This window comes from Lissotriton helveticus, chromosome 1_1 (genome assembly GCF_964261635.1).
Source record: "Lissotriton helveticus chromosome 1_1, aLisHel1.1, whole genome shotgun sequence".
In the NCBI taxonomy this organism is placed as follows: Eukaryota; Metazoa; Chordata; class Amphibia; order Caudata; family Salamandridae; genus Lissotriton; species Lissotriton helveticus.
In genome coordinates, this window is record NC_136057.1 from 848,406,722 (window position 1) to 848,428,462 (window position 21,741).

A 21,741-nucleotide genomic window follows, 5' to 3' on the forward strand; every position below is an offset into this window, starting at 1 on the left:
ATCAGTTTTAGAGAAGACCAAGGTACTGATTAAAGTTTTGCCAGCTGAGGATGGGAGGTAGGGCAGGAGTTTTTTTTATTCTTTTCAAGATATAAAAGGATGAGGAGACTACTGAATTGATGTGGTGATGAAATGTCATTTTGTCATCGAATATGACTCCAAGGTTACGAACCTTGGTAACTGGCTGAGGGGGGGCTCCCAACTCCGGTGGCCACCATTGAGGGGACCAGATGGGGTTCAGCTTCCCGAATGTCATCACCTCTGTTTTATCAGAGTTTAATTTGAGGCAGTTTGATGACATCCAGGAACCGATAGCCCGCATTCCATTTTGGAAGTTTGCTGCCACTGATGTACCATCACTGTGCACCGAAAGTACCAGTTGTGTATCATCGGCGTAGGTTGTCAGGGCAATACCAAAGGATTTTATTACTCTCACTAAGTCCGAAACATAAATGTTGAATAGTGTCTGACTTAGCGAGGAGCCCTGTGGTACGCCACATGGGAGGGTGAAAGTGTGGGAAGTGAAATGGGCCATTTTCACTGTTTGTGGACGATCAGCCAGGAAGGATGCGAGGAGTTCTTTCGCTTTATTTTGAACTCCTATGGCTGAGACACGGTCGATCAAGATGACATGATCGACAGTGTCGAAGGCTGCAGAGAGATCTAATAGTATTAATACCGCTGCTCCTCCTTTGTCCAGGGTCATCCTGATTTCATCTGCATCTTTAAGTAACGCGGTCTCCGTTCCGTGACCCTTCCTAAACCCAAATTGGGTCTCATCCAGTAGGTTGTTATTGTCTATGAAATTAGATAGTTGTATGTTCATAGCTTTCTCGAAAATCTTTGCTGGAAAAGGGAGACAGGCAATGGGTCGGTAGCTGACAGGAAGGAGGGGGTCAAGAGTATTTTTTTTTAGAAGAGGCTTTATAATAGCCTCCTTCTAGACTGAAGGATAAATGCCCGTTGTGAACATGGTGTTACAGATGGACGTCAAAGCAGGGGAGATGGCTTCCGGGATCATATTAAGAATGGCAGGAGGGCAAGGGTCTAAAGGAGATCCTGACTTGGTGCCCAAGACAAGTCGATGGACTTGTTCCTCCGTGACAGCTTCAAAGACCGTAAGGCTGGGTGTGTTGTTATGGGGCAGGAGATTGGGAGTGGTAGTCGGGGGTGCGCGGGTGAAGGCTCCAAAAAATATCTGTAACTTTGTCTTTAAAAAAGTTTGCAAGAGAGTCGCAGAGGGATTGGGTTCCATTGAAGCGGGGGGCAGGTGGGTTGGAGAGGTGGGTGACCACCTGGTACAGTTCTTTTGCAGAGTTTTTTGCCTGGTTGATTTGGGAAGTGTAGTAGGATGTCTTTTCCATAATAAGAAGATCTTTGTATTTGGAGAGGGCGCTTTTGTAGACAGTTTTTTCAGTGGCGTTGTAATGGCGGCACCAGCGTCTTTCCAAATTTCTGCAGTGTTGTCTCTGCAGTCGAAGGGATTCTGTAAACCATGGGGCCGAGGGATGAATTCTGGTTCGATAGGAAGTTTTAGGGGGAGCTACATTTTGACAAGCTTTATTTAAGCTATAAAGGTAATTGGTGGATGCTATCGAGGGGTCCTGTTCGGACGTGGTGATGCTGTCAAGCAGCAAAACAGAAAGATGTGAAGGATCGATAGTTTTCCAGTTTCTAAAAGTAATAGGAGACGAAGATGTGGAAAAGGATGGCGGAGAAATCAGTTTTATGGAAAAACAAACTGCTGAATGGTCGGTCCAAATAAGAGGGATCACCTTTGAAACAGCAATGTGTGGATTATTGGTGAATAATCCATCTACAGTGTGTCCGGCTTTATGGGTAGGCTGAGTGACAATTTGTTGTAGGCCGGCCGCTGCTAGATCGTTAGTTAGTGCCGCCGTATCAGGGTCGCACATGGTCTCAAGATGAAAATTGAAGTCGCCCAGTATGGTAAAATGTGGCGCACCTGCAGAGGCCTCAATAAGGTTATTGAGGTTGTTAAGAAATTTTGATCTGGACCCTGGAGGGCGGTAGAGTAATATGCCTGTGAGTGATTGATTGTCAGAGAGGCTCATAGTAAATGAAAGAGCCTCACACTCACTATAATTGTAGTCGATACATTTGACTTTGCGATCGTTTTTATAGAGAATGGCTATTCCCCCCCCTTTCCTTTTTGTTCTGTCTAGTCTACATACACAGTAATTATCAGGAGTGGCAGCTTTGAAATCTGGGCCTGAGGCGTCGTCGCCCCAGGTTTCGGTAATGAATAAAAGGTCTAAACTGTGTGACTCAATAAAGTCTAAGATCTCAGTTTTGTGCTTAGGTACAGATCGTACATTGATGAGTGCTGCTAGGATGGAGGTTGAGGGGGTGGGAGTAGTGCAAGATGGACATTTGTGAGGACCTATATTAGGATTGGTGTATAGCAGATGCGGTAGACAATGCGGTACATCTGCTAGGTTGTTCAAATTTCGGAGTTGGTCGGAAGTGTATATGAGGTTTCTTGATTCACGAGCCAGATGCAGCTCCCTGGTGTCAGGGGGGGTGGCCCTTGGCCCAGTCTCGGCGCGGACGAGCGCAGACGAGCTTGCCTTAAGCGCACCTTAGGCGCGCAATCGTCATGCCCGCTGCGCTCGTCCGCTGCGCTTCCGGTGGGTGAGCATGATTTATGAGGAGGGGGTAGTGACGTGGCGAGGAGGCGTGGCCAGCGTGAGTGGGCGTGTCTGCTGGTCGAGGAATGGCGGAATAGTTACACCAACACTCACCCGCAGCAGCGTGCAATCGGCTGGGCGGGGTGTCGGCAATGAGAGGCAGTGGCCGAGGGGTAAGTGACAGTAAAATACAAGTTATCACACAGTTATTTTAAAAACAAGATCGCTGTGAAAAGCTCCCGGCTTTCCGCCTCAGGAGTGGGTTCAGTAAACACTGCGCTAGCAGTCAGCGCGCGTTTAAGTAGTGTGGCGAGGGGGCGTGGCCAGCGTGAGTGGGCGTGTCCACTGGTCGAGGAATGGCGGAATAGTTACACCAACACTCACCCGCAGCAGCGTGCAATCGGCTGGGCGGGGTGTCGGCAATGAGAGGCAGTGGCCGAGGGGTAAGTGACAGTAAAATACAAGTTATCACACAATTATTTTAAAAACAAGATCGCTGTGAAAAGCTCCCGGCTTTCCGCCTCAGGAGTGGGTTCAGTAAACACTGCACTAGCAGTCAGCGTGCGTTTAAGTAGTGTGGCGAGGGGGCGTGGCCAGCGTGAGTGGGCGTGTCCGCTGGTCGAGGAATGGGGGAATAGTTACACCAACACTCACCCGCAGCAGCGAGCAATCGGCTGGGCGGGGTGTCGGCAATGAGAGGCAGTGGCCGAGGGGTAAGTGACAGTAAAATACAAGTTATCACACAATTATTTTAAAAACAAGATCGCTGTGAAAAGCTCCCGGCTTTCCGCCTCAGGAGTGGGTTCAGTAGACTACCGTAAATTAGATTTGTAGGAATGTCTCCAGACACTCGGAGACTGGAGATAAACATGTGGGTGCTATAATACCTCTAATCTCTTAAGTTTGTACGGTTATTGAATCATGGAAAATATTCTCATCACTACATTTAGTTTTAGCGAATAACAATTTGTGTGATATAGTCATCAGACCCATAAAATACCCCTGAGTGGGAACAAAAACTGCAGTTATTGACTATTCTGTTACACTTGTGAGGTCTTACTCTTTAGTCCCTAAACATGTTTGGCGCAAAAGAGAGTGTAACGTACATAAACCTGCCTGGTGTAGACGGGTCAGGTAAGGCCTTATTGCCCTCAATCCCCCGTTATATATATTGTTATATGTCTCTGCCTCAATTAGCTACAAAGGAGGCGAGGTTGAGTCTAGAAGTCAGGCCCTTACAACAGTCTCATGAATGGGTTAGCCTAACTATTTCTATGCCTTAGTACCTGCTATTAACATTTTAGTTCCCGAAACATGGGTTAGTGGAAGGAGTGCAGGCTGCCAGAAGGCCTTCTATTATGAGCTTCAAGAAAGGGATAAAACCTTATAAACATCGTGTTTGTGGTCATCCATCACGCCGTGTTAAATTATAACACTTTTCAGCTGCTTTATGTCCCGGAACTTCTCAATTCAAATTCACACAGAATGTCTACTTTCTGCTAAGTTGCTGTCTGCGTAGTGAAGTAAGGCTTGTAAAGCTAACTAAATTAAATCTATCCTTGGAGAATACAATTAAAATCTGGAAAATGCTAGTATTTTTGTAAACATCGGCATTTCTGTTAGGACTAGCCCACATTTTGTAACAATTTTAAATAAAGTCCCTTTACACAGTTTTATCTCCGAGTTTAATGTCTGCTAAACACAACATGAGCTAGCTTTAGTCTGCCGTCTCCACACGCAGTAGTGCTCTGTACTTCCTTGTTCGGCCATAATGGTTTGGGAATATCATTTATAACCTAAGTGTGGTTTTACAGTTTCCCCAAGTGGCATGCCGTTCTTGATAGGGAAAAAAATAGCAAGCCCCATGTGTAAGGAGCTTTGAAATGTTTGTTTTCTTAGACTGACACTTCCAGAATGATTTCTCCCTCGTTTGTTTCATTATAGAGTCAGGTGACTGAGTCTCAAGTTCACGTCCCTCAGGGCTCCACTTTGAGTCCTTCGCTATTTAATATCTATATGACCCCCTTGATCTTCCTAGCAGAGGACCTGGGCGCTAAAATCTTGGCATACGCTGAGGACACCCAGCTACTATTTACTTGGAAAGGCTCCGACCTGGACACTGGCATTGCCCAGAGGTGCCTTTCAGCCATGTTTACATGGCTAGCACGGGCCCAACTCAAGTGCAACGAGGAGAAATCTGAGGTACTTTTGTATGACCAGTTTCCTCCATTCTTCAGAGAAACCCTGTGGCCTCCGGATTTTCCATGCCCTTGCTCAGAAGGTGGCCCAGCGAAGAACATGGGGGTATGGTTCGGAGATGATCTCCGGTTCTCAGATCACATCAAAAAACTCACCGGTGTCTGCTTTGGCACCCTTAAGACCCTTAGAAGGTTTTTCCCTCTTCTATTGCGGCCTGCTAAGGAAATGGTTGGTCGGGACTTTATCCTCTCCCGGCTCGATTATGCCAGCGCTTTGTTCATCGGCATCCCCGGCTATCCGATGAATAAACGACAAATGATTCAGAATGCGGTGGCCACACTCTTATTTAATATCTCTAAGAGATCTAGTGTGAGGTTGCACCTGCGCGATCTGCACTGGCTTCCCGTGGCTCAGCAGGTGCAGTTTAAGGCTCTCACCCTGGCCCATAGAGCCCTGCATGCCCTGGGGCCTTCTTACATCAAGAAGCGCTTTGCTTTCTATAATCCCAGCCGCTCTCTGCTTCTCTTCGCCGGATGACTACTCCTCGGTTTCATCGCACTAGGCTGGGGGGGCCAGTCTCTTTCGGTAAAAGTATCCATCTTATGGAACAATCTTCCTGATGAGCTGCAGCACACCCAGGACTTCAGCATTTTTAAGAAACTACTTAAAACTCACCTTTTCAATCAACCCATCTAATTAATCTTTACTCTCTAGGCCACAGTCTGCCTATGCGCCAGGACACTCCAGAGTATTTGTGCGCGTTACAAATCATCTATACATAACATGTGAGCACTGAATTCTTTGACTGGTAGTTTGGAATGTTCTTGGGTTATGAGGTGACCGATAATCATGCCTTTGAACCAGTGCTTAATTTGTGAAAAATGAAGTGCCAGGGCTCTCGTCAGGAGGCTACTACAGTTTGCCCCTACCAGCGCTGCCAATGATGGTAACAACCCAACTACAAACCATCACACTCCTACAGGTATGACAATTCGGACTATTTCAGGCCCCAAAGCTATAAGAATGGCTTGGGTGGCAGGTAATGGTGATTTTTGATGTGTGTTGAATTAATAAGCAACTGTATTTGTGATTATCTCTAAATTGTCCACACAGCGCCACCTCACAAGTACCAGTGTTAATAATTAAGTACCGGACACCACTGGCTCAAATTAAGCACTGCTTTAAACTTATTAGTGAGTCTTCTGCCGAAGTCAACACCACATCAATCTAAAGACTAATGGCTAGCTTGGCATACCAACCGCATAGGTTAGCTAACTTAGTTGCAGGGGGTTTTATATATACTTGGCTCCAAAAAATGTATGAACATTTTGCTTAATCTAGTTTATCAGTATTTCCTTCTTTGTCTCTACTGAGCATCTGGTTAAAAGAGAATATACCAGTGGCGGCTCCTCTGCTAAGGCGGAGTGTCGCCCCACGGCTTTTCAGCAGTGTAAATAAAGGAAAAATAAAAGGATAACTCCATGGTATCATTTTATCTTTTCCTGCTGCGGCAGTTTTGAGGGCTGGGCGGGCTGCTCTGCAGACAGAGGAGCAGGGGAGGAGTGGGGGCATTTTTTAAGTGCGCATGAATGTTTGGGCGGCCGTCCTGGGCCGGCCAAACTGGCATGCACACTTTGCATGTTCCCCACCCAAGCTGAAATACAACCTGGGTGGAGAACATGCTCAGGCTCCCAGTCCCCGTCTGAGCACCGAACCAAGGCGCTCAGACCAATCACAACGCTGCATTACAGCATTGTGAATAGCTTTGGGGAGCCTGGGAGATTCCTGTTCTGGCCAGAGCAACGACGAGGAGAGACGCGGGGAGGAGGTACGTGTAATTTTTTTTCTTCTTTATCCCCCCCTACCCTCCCGCGACCGATCCATGCCAGCCGCCACTGATTATTTCCTATCTGATACCCTGGTGACTTATCCATCCTTCTGTTGCCTCCAGTAGATAGGCACTGCATGCGCCATGCCAACTGGCATTGGGGACATTACACATGCTATTATCTTTATTTTCCTATCGTTCTCCAAACACAAGACCACCCACTGCTGTGTACGAGCCAGCGATATCCTGTGAGGCTAATCATTTTTACGACAGGTAAAGGCTTGTTCATTGCTAAATGCACTCTATTATGTGGCATCAAAGGGTCTAAATGATATCCATTCTCTCTATTTTCCTAATCTAATTTCAAGGAGTGTAAAGGATTATCTCTTGGTTCCCCTTCTGCCTTGCGCCATATCTGGGTCGCCGAAAACCATACAAGACATTGCTTTTCTCCATCCAGGACAAAATATCCTATTTTCCTTCTGACAAATCTTTGATGGTTCCAGAGGCTTCTTATGCTTTGGTTCATAGGCATGACTTTGAATATGGGCTATCTGCGGACAAATAGATTTTGATGACTCACTGGGTTCGGAGTATTTGTAAATGGCAGCACATGTCAGTGATGTGGCCTTGCCTTAACCACATTAAATAGACTACTGTTATCATAATCTCCTGGATGTAGATTGACAGTCAGTTGCACCAGTTGTCTTCTAGTCCCAAAAGTCTGCCTCCTTTGTCAACTTTATTAGTGCGTTGAATGGGCAAATGTATTTGTACAAATGAGAAAGGTTTATTCAAGAGATGTAATGTGTGAATTTCGTGATACGCTAGGTTGGGTTTTGCTCAAGACATATGCTGTGGGTGGGGCACTTCATCTTAAAGAGACTGTTTTCAACACACAGGTGTCTAATGGCAGGGGCGAGGAGGCATGGTCGTTTGAATCAGTGCTGATGAGCTCATCTTGAACCTTTCATTAGATTTTCCTCTTTTGATTTCTTCTTTCACAGGCCTTGATCACCTTTGATTTTTCATTGATGTGTGAAGTGTTTTGTAAGTAGCTGTCAATCAATTACATGATATGATGACGTGCCATCCAGCATAAATTGTATGTAGATCAATGCCATTTTCCCTGCTCAGTTGTTTTTTCTGGTTGTATGACAGAGGCACGCATGGCTAAACCACGCATGCCTCTACTACGCTGCCTAAACCATGAATGCATCTGAACAACACATTCCTTTCCCACACATGCCTTTACCATGCAAATTCGTGGTAAAGGCTTGACTGGTATAGGGATCTGTGGTAAAGATCCCACCCTATGCCACCTGCCCTTAGCCCTAACTACTACCCCGAGCCCTAAGAAGTACCCTGACCCCACCATCAGCCCCAAAAACTAAACTGATCTTTACTGATCCCTAAAAACGTCCCCCTTGAGCCCTAAAAACGAGCTAGACCCCAATGCCCCAAAAAGTACCCTGCCCCCAAGCCCTTTAAACTGCCCGACCCCTCCAAGCCCTAAAAAGTACCCCAACCAAACCTTTAAAACTACCCTGCTCCCCAAGCCCTAAAAAGTACCTCAACCCCTAAAAGCAACTCCGACCCCCAGCCCTAAAAACAACCCTGAGCCCTAAAAACTACCCCAAACCTTAAAAACTACCCCCAAAACCCAGCCCTGGCCCCTTTTACCTCACCGTGTCCTCTCCCAATCCTTCCTGTTCCTGGGCCTGTCCATTTCAGCATCTAGAACCATGCATATGCCTTAACCACGCATATGCTTCGTTAAAGCATATGTGCAGTGGCGGCTGGTAGGGAACTGGGGTGGCAGGGCGGGGTTTTTTAAAACACTTACCTTTTCTGTTATCTCTCCTCGTCGTCTCCCCTTCTCTTCTTTTCCCTTCCTGACTCAAGTCCAGAAGAAGCAGTACAGGGACCCTGCGCATGTTCCACACCAGGCTGTGCATTACAGCCTGGTGGGGAACATGCAAAGTGCGCATGACTTTTCTAGTCGGCCCAAGATGGCCTACCAAGCAGTCATGCACACTTAGTGTGCACAAACCACTCCTCCTCCCTGAGCCACATTCCCCGCCCCGCCCTAACACAGCCCCGCAGCAACGAAAAATAAAATGATAACTTTGTTATTATCATTTTATTTTTCTCTGCTTTAAGTGCAGTGGGGAGACTCTTCTCCACCTAAGCAGAGGAGCCCCCCCCCCCTACATACGCGTGGTTAAGGAAAGCATGGTAGCGCTTGCCTTGGAATGGTGCACATGACTCTGCCCTTTTTGTTCCAACAATTTTCTGTTTATTCCATCAGGGAAAAGCATGCACGCTTCTAGTTATAACATCCAGAAACTAGGCGAGAGGCGTACTTCGTGAAAATTAAGGAACACCCAGTCACAACCTCCGGATTTTTCCAGGCAGGTTTGTCTTCATCAGATCTGAGAAGTAGAGACCATATGTATGTTTTCCCTTCTCTTTAGTTAGTCTCCAGATATCCAGAAATTACCATAGTTACTCTCTAATTTTTAGAGACTGCATTTTGTTTGCTCTCTCCGCTGTTTTTCTTTGATATAAGGTGGCACTGCGCCCCAAATTAAATCTTAAGACCCTGTGAAAGTTCCATATCAATAGAAAAACAGTTGCTATCTTGCCTACATAGGTTGTTTAAATCTCACATTCAAAACCAACAAAAAATATCTATCTGAACGAACTCCCACCGATATTTTACCGCCCAGTCTCAATTAAATCAGCGTTGAGGCTTCTATTGTAGCATTAAAAGATACTACTGAAAGAAGGATGACTTTTAAAATACCTCATGCTGTACTTCTCCAGTTGCTGGCCTTTGCAAAGCCTACCAGTGCCAACGGGCACTTTAGTCGTACTGGCTCTTGTTTCTGTTATGGATGTGTGGGGAACAGCTCATTGGGCTAATTTCTGAATGTCTTTTGGAGCCCTGATTATTGGAGAGAGACACTTCAGGCAATAGCAACAGAAAATCATGTTTGGCTGAATCCTAGCTGCAATGATTGATCTCCCTACCTCCTTGTGTTTCTTGCTTTGAAATCTCTTTCGATCAATTGGGATGGAAGAAAGATGGCTGCAGAATATAAACAAACCTACAATCTTTGTGAAACCCTTAAGGTTTCTTCTATTATTATAACCCACCCTCCATCCACTGACCGGTGAGTGGACCTGTTCCTGAATGGAATTAAAGTGGTTTACTTGCACACATAGGTTTTGCATCCACGGCACTGGCTGTCTGCCAGTTTTATTTTTAATATCTTAACCGTGCCTCGTTAACAGATACCAAGAGTAGTCAATAAACGACATCTGATGTACAGTTATGTTTCAGGTGTTCTCAAAGTTTTCAGATACCTCTATACTTTTCATGAGCTGACTGAACTACATAATACGGGATTACACAGCTTATTTTAAGGTAAGCGTAATAACGACCTACTGGAATAGGTGCTTGGTTTAGGCAGGTATTATTCTGCTGATATGACCTAAGCAACGCGTAACCCTGGCAACTAAAGGCAGTCTCAGCAGTGAAAAAGGGAATGGTGAAAATTCAAGAGAATCTGATGACTGCCAAACCTCAAGCTTTCAATTCGTACCCTTTCTTAAAATTACGTTATTAACGTCAGTAAGTATAACTGGCTTGACCTCCATGTTCCTGATAAAGGCAGATTGTCTTCATAGCCAACACCCCCTCAAGAAGCAGTTTCAGGGTAAAACTAAGCCTTGGCAGAGTTTGCGGAGTTTTACTCACTGAAACTCCGCAAAGTGCCAGAAAAACTCTGTTGCGATCCGCGAAGTTCCTCCAGCGGCAGAGTCTGTTAAGTGTCTCCACTCGCACTGATTTTTAGCGCATGGAGTTTGTCCCCCACTTACAAATCAGCGTGAATGGCACTACACGTCGTGTTAGAGGATACTGCTGCATTATGCCAGCTCGAGTAGACATTCTGCTTGAGCGGCAGCTGACTCAATGCGAATGGCAGATTTCTCGTGACCTGACGCGACCACCCACAATGAGAAATCTTGCCGGGAGGAAGTCTAGAGCATGATGTTTTCTCGCAAGCGCTCGCCTACTTACCGATGGCAAGCAACTCGAGAGAAAAAACACTGCTCCCTGTCACTGCGAGTAGTTTTTCAGCACTCCGCGCAGAGCATGGAGAGGGCAAAATTCTCAAACTCTGCCGACGGAGCGGAATTCTTCGCCCACCCCTAGACCTTGAAACAACCATGGAGGAAAGGAGCTAGGGGGTTATAACGAATGCGAGAAATCACAGCTCTATATTCTCCTGCCTTCGGTCTTGCATCCCCTAACCTAGGGGCCAAGGCAAAGTTGATATAGTGAAGTATAGGACTATCTCCTTGGGGTAGCTTGAATCTGATTAATAGAATTATCCCTATTTCCTGACGAACGTCCACAGTTGGCTCCTGTGGACTTCTTAACTGAGTCAATAAAGGGCTTTATGAGAATTTTACGTGGCATTTCCATTCTGTAAAAAGAAATAAGCATGTTTTCTCCATATTTACTTCCACAGGAGGCTGTATCGCGACAAGTTAAAATTTTGGACCCATTGTGTTTTGGGGACCCTGATTGTGTTTACCGTCATATCATTTTTTGCTGAACAGGTGAGATTATCTTTAACTACAAAAATTTGAAACCATGTTAATTGCATATATTGTTTAATATGTAAAACTATTTGTATACGTTAGTACAAAAAAAGTGCTAATTAACAGATTGTTTAATCAGACCCAATACATTTGGACACTTTTAAAGACTTTTTTTTGCTTTCTTTGTGGCTTGTTTAAATTGTGCAATGGAAAATAGCTGCCGGTTTTCCACACAAACGTTTGAAAGGACTCGTGCCTAATTTTTATCGGATACTAAATTTGAATCTGAGATTCCTTAGTGCAACTACCAGTTTGAAATCTTATCAGCAGCTTCATTGACCAAAAGGTATTGCCCCCCCCAACCGAGGAATAGATTACTTTAGGTTAGTTTAGTCAATAATATTTGAGGGCTGTGAGCCTCCAATCTCCCAATAAGTGACTGCAGCATAGCCTCCTAAACAAGCACTGGTAAATGCATTTGTTTTTGCCAACTTAGCTTAGTGAGCAGTTGAGCAATATGAATTAAGGAAAGCGTGAATGAGGCGGTAGAAGGTGGGGCGTAGGGAGGTTGAAAACACAGGAGAGTAGAAAGATGGTGGGAGGAGGGTGAGGTGGTTTGAAAACAGCAGCAGAGGTCAATATAAGAAACAATATGCGCACTCATTTTATATTTGGGTTAAAAAATGATTTATATAAAAAAATACTTTAGAAATGTTTTTTGTGCGTAAAGTTGCGCTGCACTATAATTTTCCTGTAGGAGAAAATACTCTTCCAAGATGACCGCTGTGCTTTCATGAAAAATTATGTGGTGAGCAAAAGAGAAAGAGGGTGAAGAGGCTTGAGTGAGAGGAACTAGTAGGGCTGGGAAGTAAGTGGAAAGAGTGGAGTGGAGGGTCTGGCAAGGTAGAAGATCTGATAGTCGGACACCACAAGATAGAGGGGAATATAAAATGCATATTAAGGCACAGTAAACTGAATTGGAAAGGCACACTGCTAAATGTGTCATTTGTCAAGAAACAAGAATTTTCTTTCGACTCCTACTTTGGTAAAGGCAGACAGATCAATGTAGGACAGGGAGGACAAGCAGAGCAGCCCCAGCACTAGCCTTGGTTTAGCAACAGTAGACTGACCTGATGGTGAACAGCAGCACAAGCTCGGCAGCAGACTAGGACTGGGGAAGGGAGTTCAGGGAGACCTGGCTCGCCAACAGTAGCAGACTAGGCTAAGGATGCATGAACGGCTTTTAGAGTCTAAATGAGGAACAGCAATTACAAATTCCACATGGGAAAATGTGTGAGATAGCTGTAAAAGCTTCAGAATGCTTAGCGACATGTAACAGCTTAGGGCAGCCAAAACTTACAGGAAAGTTTAATGCCACTGTAAGAAATTGGGTTACTGATTGAGGGGGATGAAACCCTACTTAAGCAGGAACCATATTTCTTGTCAGGGTGAAGTCACAAGCAAACTCCAAATTAACCAGTTCTCAACCCTCTGGTAGCTTGGAACAGAGCAGTCAGGCTTAATTTAGAGGCAAGGTGTAAAGTATTTATGAAGCACATCAAACATTAATAAAGTGAAAACAAAACACAAGAAAAATCCTACACCAATTTAACAAAATAGAGTACATTTTTATAAATAAAACAAGGCCAAAACGACGACAATCCAATCTGGAGAACTGGAGATAGGCAATTTTAAAGACTTATATGAAAATAGCACCAAAACGTACAAAGTGCCAGCTGTGTAGATATCTGGTTGCCCTAGACCATGACAAAGTTACAAGTTCAGGCCGACCACAATGGAACAATGGCCGGCTACAATGAGCCATTAGGCCCACTGAACACGAGTACCCTAAATTATTTGCGTAGTGTTGCATAGTTCCGCATCGAGGATGCATTGTGCAGCAGCAATTCCTAGGAGCTGCAATGCGAAGTCCTGTGTCATCGTGGAGGATACAGTCGATGAGAGGCTTGCAATGCGAAGTTCTGCATCAAGATGCAACGCGCACTGGCTGGTTCTGAGGAGGCTGCAGTGCTTGCGATGCGAGGTCCTTCGTTGTCAGTGAGGATGTCATCGACCGAAGCCTACGTCGAAGATGGGTCACACAGCGGTAGTTCCTGGTCGCCGGCGATGCGAAGTCCTTGTGCGGGGAAATCCATGCAGCAGAAATGATGCACAGGTTCTGTTCGGGGCTGCACCGCGCAGTGGAGGAGATGTATCCAGTTCTGCTGAAACCACAGGTGGGCTGTCAAATCACCTTCAGGCCTACTTCATAGGGTCCAGGACTGAGGTGGCACCACTTGGCAGAATAGGGCTCACAGATGGTAGAGTCCAGGTGCTGTGTTCAGGTTTTCAGAGCCTCCTTTTCCTGAGGCTCTAGTCAGGAGGCCAGCCAACCAGCCCTTTGAGTCAATCTGGGCTCCAAGGTTTAATAGATGCAGGTCCAGTCCTTCTCACCCAGGCAAGGGCAGCAGTTCAACACAGCCGGGCAGCAGTCCAGCAGGGTGGTAGTCCTTTTAGCAGCACATCTGTCGTTCTTCCTGGCACAGTCCACAGGTCCTGAAGTGTACTGAATTGTTGGGCCTTGGGGTCCAATATTTATACCTGGTGCCCACTTTGACGTGCCCATCCCCTGAGGTGTCTGGCATCCCCTTCCTCCCTATCCTGGCCCCAGCTTGTCTGGGGCACAAAAAAACAGTGTCAGACTCTGCGTACACAAGCAGAGCCTTTGTGATGTGCAAGTGTGGTAGGTGACAGCTGCTCCTCCTTGTTAACTCAGAGTGACCCATCCTGCCAACACCTATCTTCCCTTTGTCTAATTTTCTAGGAGCAATACACAAAGGCCAACTGCATCTAGTCATGTGAGCCAGGACACAGGCTCCCAATCTAAAAAGGATTGCTGCCTTAGTCTGCTCCAACCAATTATGGATCTACTCTCATGCTAAAAATGCATGAGAGCAACTCCAGGATAGGTTGGTTTTGTTGGCTCTCTTCCTGTCTTCAAAGTACAATGAAGAATTACTGCGTGCTAAAGCATGTTCTGGGTTCCATTGACTGGCAGTGTATGGGGACCAGTAATGTACTGAAATACACAGGAGCAGAGGTCAACTGTGCTTTCTCTGGAGACACCAATGGTTGCAACCGATGTCGGTAAGTAGTACTTTTCGTTCTTATCATGTCCGAATTATGTCATCCACTTTAATATGTGCTGTTTCAGTTCCATGCTTGGACTAGAGAATCCAGACTGGATGCCATCTAAGAGGTTGTGTGTGTGTGGTTTCTGATTTAAATGTGGCTGTTTTCCAGGTTTTTGATCTTGATGGGCAGTAGTTGTTTGCATACACTGCATGGGGCATAGCTTTTTGAGTGAGGAGCTGGGGGGGGAGGGCGTAATGGCTCAGAAGCTCCTTGCAGCATTGTAGTGCTCCTCTTTTAGGCAGTGGAGGCTGTGTTCCAAAATCACCACACAACCCCCTGTTATAGGGGCGAGAGGCACAGCATCACCCTTGCCTCTTCTCAGGTTTACAGGGTTTGAAGGTGCAGGGAGCGGATTAGTTTGGTTTCAAAGCCCATTCCATGCTTGGTGCTGTTTGTGCCCCTTATTTACGGCATATTGAGATCGAATTACTCGAGGGCCTTGTTAAATCTAAGCCTTGGAATGCATTGCTGATGACTGCAGTGTGTGCGTCATGCGCTGCAATTGTGAAGTAATTAGCAGTATCTGTACATACTATTGGGTTAAAAGCATGCTCATGTACTTGTCTCCACCAGGACTGTTTAAGTGCCACAACCCAACACTGTGATCACTCCCACGTGACACAAAAACGCTCTCCACATAGTCCTCGCAAACACAGCACCTCGAAACCAAGCACAGCCCCGTGATTTAGCGTACCACCCAGGTGCAGCTGCTCACGGTAAGCAGCAGTGGGGCAGGGAGGGAAGGGATTTTTTTTTTTAAAACTTACCTGCGGCTGCCCGCTGCCCCTCTCCTGCGTCCTCTTCCTGGCTTCTTCTCTGAAAAAGAAGCAGGAAGCACCCGGCTCCCAGCCTCCCAATAGTTAATCACAATGCAGCGCTGTGATTGGTCTGAGGGCTGTGGATTGGCACGCAGCCAAAGAATGAGAGGCTGTGCATGTTCTCCATGCAGGCTGTAATGCAGCCTGCATGGAGAACATGCAAAGTGCGCATGAATGTTTGGTCGGCCCCAGAGGGCTGGTCAAACATTCATTCGCACTTTCATAGTGCCCACCACTCCTCGCCCTGCTCTAAGAGCAGAGCAGATCTGCCCCCTTCCCCGCCCACCAAGACGCTGCAGCAGGAAAAATGAAATGATCATGTAGGGTTATCATTATATTTTTCCCTTTTTTTCCACTGTAAAAAGCAGTGTGGCGACACTTCTCCGCCTTAACAGAGGAGCCATCACAGCTGCCACTTTTCCAATATGGTAGAGCAAGCTGTAATCAAATGCATTTATAATTGCAATTTGTGATGCAGTCATTCCCCATGGCATGTGATATTACCAGCATGACTGCAGCGTCTTGATTGGCCTAAGCAACCTGGTTTGCCATTCAAACAGTGCCTGGAAGTGTTCTCATTTCACTCTCTCATTTATCCCAAACCCCATACCACTACTATGATAGCCAAAATAACCCTTTCTAGACTCTCTCCTACTCTACCCCTCCATGCATCATCTGACACCTCTTTTACTATTCCAATCCTCTAAAACAAACATTTTTTTAACTCTTCCCTCTGAGTCCTCCCCTCCAAAACTCCTTTTTACTCATCCAAAAGCCTCCTCCTACTGTTAAGACCTAAAAAAACAAAAAATCCTTCACTCTTTTTATCTCTCCACTATCCTTTTCAATCGAAATTAACAGACTAACATGTTCACTTCTCAAATTCCATATTAAACTATACTAAAATACTACCCAAATAACTGAATAACATGTCCACTACTCAAATTACTTCATATTTTTTTACTACAGTCATTTTCAATAGTAATCCTTTATGGGTTCCGGAGTGGCATGCTACTCGCCAGAAAAGCGCTTCAACACCCATCAAGGGTAACAAGTTCTATATGAATGCAAATCTTTCATAAAAGTATAAAGTATCTCGTCAGCCGCATTGCATTATATCCTAATACGCTGGTTATAAGGCGGACTGGATATCCGTCATATTTGTGAAAGAGCAACCGTCCGACAAACTCTGAATCTAACTAACCCTATGCAGGGCCGGTCCTAGGACTTCTGAGGCCCCGGGCGGAAAGGAAAATGTGAGGCCCCTATAATTGCATATTGCATCGCAAGAAGTGACATCACAGAAAGTGACATTGCAGGACTATTGATCTTATTTGACATCACTGAAGCGACCTAATGTGGATATCAGTTATACAGACAAAAATATGAGGGGATAGAGAGCAGGTAAGCTAATATCAATTTCTGAAAAGGAAAGATTGCAATCAAACAATGAGGAGAGAATGAACACATGAAAAGACAATTCCAGTGAAACATAGAGTAACTCCAAACGTTCTACATTATTCTCATTGAGTGGCTCCCTGGCATTGATTCATTTAGGGAAGGCCAAGTATCTGGGTGTGTCTAAAGTGAAGTTGTGCTGCAGATTCAAGGGGTTTTCAATTCACCATTTTTAATTTGGTGTTAGAGCTGTAGGAAATGCTAGAGGCAGGATCTCAGGATTCTGATGTCAATTCTCAAACTCCCCAAAAAGACAGCACCATTGTTGTTTATATTTCAAACTTTATGGGGTTGTCCAACTTGGGGAAAATTTGGGTAGGGATAGGAATGGAAAAAAAAAAGAAATGCCCATCTTCATATCATGTCCAGTACGCATCTGGAGGTCACTGGCCGCATCTGCTTGTTTCGCCTACATCCTAATACAAACATATACATATAACAGGTTATCAGGAAGTTCATTCATAACAAACGGAGAAATAATACAAGGCAACAAAATGAGTGTAACACTCACTGGCTCCTTCAATGATTAGTTGGTATAAATCCTCTGAATGCATCAGGATACGCCCCCAAATTCCAAAGGAACCAGAGTGTCAGGAAAACATCAGCATACATTTCACAGCTGAATCTGAAGGAGGAACAAAACAGGAAACATAATTTGAACTCTGAAAAACAACACAGTAAAGAGCCCAATGAGTTCTTTCTTACAGGGAAATATTGAATAAGGAAATTCGTTGCGACAAATCAATATCTCGTGTGTAGCACTACATGCTAAAATGTGATCTTCGTAGCCTTTCCTCTGCTAAATGCATCAAACATTTCACTGTAGTCCAATGTTGCTGCAATATCTCCTTCAATTGAAAGAAGGTCCAATCCTGATAGTCCTTCCTGGGACATCGTTGAGTGTAAATGAGTCTTTATCAACTTGAGTCGTGAGAAACTGCGTTCGGCAGATTCTACTGTCACTGGAATTGTAAGCAGAATTCTTAGGGCAAGCACACAATTTGGATAGATGTCTTCCAATCTGTTAATATAAATATACTGAAGAGCCTCTAACATATTTAGTTTTTTAGGAAGGCCTTGAGCAAGAAGGGAAATCTCCTGAAACAATTCAATCCCACCTATGTCAGAAGATATAGCTCCATCAGCTGGGCTGTCTGATAAAAGATGATGCAGTTCATTGCAGTGCTTTTGTAGTACTCCACTTTTCATGTCTTTTAAGCTGGAAATATTATAAAGAAAGACAAATTGCTTGTGGTGATTTTCAGCTGCTCAAATCGTCTGTCAATGCACACAATTGCTGTATCAACAAGAGCATTAAAAACCTTGATGCGAAATTGCTCTTTTGGGTCCGTTATTGGCATTTCCGCTCCCTCATATCCAAACATTTTCTTTTTCTTAGATATTCTTCGATCACATTTGAATTCTTTTTGAATTTCCAATCTATCTGCAAGTTCATTTGCTGAGATCAATGCAGCTGCAAGTCCTTCATGGTGATACTTTGTAAGAATGCAAGTAGTTCCTGAACATGTTTCACAGTTACATCAAGCTGCAGGTTTTCACTCTGTATCAGTTTACTGACTGTGTTGATTCTCATTAAAATATCATACCATATGACCAAACATAGGATGAATTCATATGATTCAAGCTCTGATGCTAGCTAGGATGTTGCTTCACTTCTGGTTTTTACATCTTTATTCATTTCAGACACCTGCAGAAGTGCTTCATGTATTGGACTCATCTGAAATCAGACCGCTTTGACGCTTTCCAGACGGCATTCCCACTGAGTTAGCAGAGAGGCTTTTGAGGGAAAGGGCTACTCCAGCTTCGGTTAATGCATTCCAACTTTTTGTTGTTGCAGAGAACAATGAGTAAAGTCATTGAATAATACCAGAGAAGTAAGCAGCATATGTAGATGAAGCTGCAGCATCTCCCAAGACCAGGTTCCAAATGTGACAGGCGCACGGTGTAAAAAAAAGCCTGTCTGTTCTCTTAAGATTCGAGCTTGCACACCACTGTATTGTCCACGCTGCATAATTTGGTCCTCGCTGCTGCATCATTCCAGTGGCCCTGTTTATACAAGAACACCCCACCAGACAGCACGTTAATGACTGTGCTGTCTTACTGATTAAACTACAGGCGTAAACACTTTCACTGGCTTTGTTTGAAAGAGCTTTGTATTAAAAAACGGAGTACATAATCAAACAGTTGATCTCTCTGAAAAATAATAACACTTTCTGTAGGACTGTCCTTTGACTACGGTCATTTAAAAGCTGCAATGGCGTGGCACTAAAGCTCAGGAAACTCATTGCCACGGCCATCTGCTGACATAGCCTCTCAATTAAAGTGCCAAATCTGCAAGAGACTGGTAAGGCAGCGTTTTGCTTTCCAGTTAAATGATGGGTTTGAGACAGGAGATGGGTAGAGCAGCGAGGATTCCATGACTGGCCACCATGAATGGGAGTGTGGTCATCCACTGCGGAGACAAAAGCAGAACCCTGTTTATTGCCACCATCACTTCCCCTTCCAAGAGGAGTGAAAATTCTGCTACTAAAAAGCAGCATCTCCCATGGCGAGGCCGCACCATCATACCACAAGGCCAGGGCAGGAGCACACAACACATGATGGCCCTTCCGGGGCTGGCCCATTGTCATTCTATATATGACAATGGTCTGTGATAATCTGTGCTGGGTTTGAAAGGGGCTGCTGAGGCCTCTCGAGTTCACAGAAGCAGAGGACGTCCAAACTTTAATGAGCAACAAAATGGCCCACATTAAGCCTCCTTTCCCAATCCAACCCTGGCACTACATGATGTATATAAGGCCCAGGTAAGGGGGCCCCACACCTGGACCTTGCAACTGGATCCAGTGCATCAAGGCACCCCTCCCCTGGGCCTTAAAACAGTAACGAGGCACTTCCCAAAAACACTGTCTGTTAATTAATCAGCAATAACATGCATACAAATGAAAAGTTGATGCGGAGAAGAGGACAGATTGCAACTCGTGTGACAACTGAGCAATGATACCGATCTACCAAGCACATGACAACCTATGTTGGTAGAGCTGACCCCAAAGTAACCTCAAAAACTTTCTATTATATGGGAGGTTTCGAGACACCATAAAGGAGAGGAAATCTGTCACTAGTGAGTGTGCATGGGAGGCCACTATGGGAATGCAAAATGTTGCTCTGCAGGTTCATGACCAGTTCCTTTAACACTGCAATAGCAAGCCTATGACACTTGAGCTGAAAAGGACCGATTGTTGGCAAAAAATACCAGTGGCTTAACCCCTTCCACGCTCATGACGAGCTGGGCTCGTCATGCAGTAGCCTCCTGCTACACTGATGACGAGCCCAGCTCGTCATGAATAATGGTGTTCCTGTATTTACAGCACAGGGGAAAAATCCCTATAGCGTTCAAGTGGTTAATTGGATAACTCCAGCATTCATCATCCGCTCAGAATATGAACATCCAAAAACTCCTGCTTTCTCAGATCACAGGATGCTTTGGTGAGGAGATCGTATCTTTTTCTAGGTAGTACATTACGCAATGGTGTGATTTTCAGGTGTCACCTTAAAATATGTATACACGCCTCCTCAGGGGTAGTTAGCGCTATATATTTGCTATTTACAAAAAAAATGCATCAAAATAACAGACTAGGAAGCTCATATATAAAATTATTCTGCATGTTATAGTCAAGTAAGCACTTTACACAAGGAGGAATCTCCGTTGTTTTTGCCCATGAGCAGCTTCACCAGGGGAGCATGGTCAACCTATTAGAACGCAACAATGTCACTGGTAGCTGTGTAAAAACACCACAATGACACAGATTCACTTAACTGACATACACACCCATCTCCCCACTATGGAAGGCTGCTGCCCTCTTTCTTTTTAGAACCAGTAATAAAGTCAGAATGTACTCCTGTATTTTTTTATAAAATAGGTTTATGTAGAGCATGAGGTGGTGTCTTGTGATTTAATTAGATTGACTGTGTTAGTATGGTTTTGCAAAAAGCAGTGTTTTTAGTGCAGGTGTCTGTGCATAACTCAAAGAGGATGTGTCCAAGTACAGGAGGTGTTTAGCTGGCAGCCAGGCTTCCTCCGTCACTGCATCCCAGCTGCAGAAGTCTACTCCCTTGTCACCACGCTGGGAAGTATCCCTCTTTAACCCCAGGGAGGCTTCAAACGCCTACTTCAAATTAAGCCATCTACCTGTAAACCGTTTGCTGACTCTGCAGCAAAAAGCCCAAGGGTGGATGCTGTGCTTCATAAACTCATAACAAATACCAAAAAGACATATTTACATAATTCCAGCGACGACCACAGAAACAGCTGCAGCAGGCAAAGTGCAAAAGTAAAGAGCGCTGAAGACCAGTGCTGTCAACCATGAGACCCGCAAACACAGTGCCCTCAATGCATGGGCATGCTGGGGAGGTGCCTGGGGACCCCAAAAGCATAGGGCCCCCATGCAGACCAGAATTTAACACTGATTATCTTTTAAACATTTGTATTCCTGAGAGTAGTTGTGTAGGCAGGGCTCAGTGCACTGCTTTGCAGGAAGGCCTATAAGGCTGTTAAGGCAGCCCTGCACAGACATGGCAGTGTGTGTAATAGTTGGTCATAGAGTTCAATATGCAGTGATCACTCCAGATGTTTTCAGCAGCTCTGCCAGTGCTCAATTTGGGTCGGTGGTTTCCGGTGCTCTGAACCGGCACTTCATTGTCGACACCGGGGCTTGTGAGAGTCTGCCACAAGGTGGCGCTGTCTATCTAATTTAGAGATGGCCACAACAACAGTTAATTAATAATTCAATATACATTAAAAAATATTATTACCTGCCACCCAAGCCATTCTTATAGCCTTGGGGGCCTGAAATATCCTGAATTGTCGCACTTGCAGTAGTGTGATGGTTAGTAGCTGTGTTGTTATTAAAATTGGCAGCGCTGGTAGGGGCAGTGTGTAGTGCAAGCTGCAGTCACC

At 45.0% G+C, this 21,741-nt stretch overlaps 1 protein-coding gene across 1 annotated transcript in view; it reads left to right on the plus strand.

The window, feature by feature from the left end:
* Positions 1-21,741, plus strand: part of GNPTAB (N-acetylglucosamine-1-phosphate transferase subunits alpha and beta) — a 542,239-nt gene that overhangs the window by 503,247 nt on the left and 17,251 nt on the right. Inside the window, exon 20 of the mRNA XM_078675067.1 lies at positions 11,223-11,313. Coding sequence (XP_078531193.1) covers positions 11,223-11,313 — 91 coding nt within the window. The remainder of the gene's footprint in view (positions 1-11,222; positions 11,314-21,741) is intronic.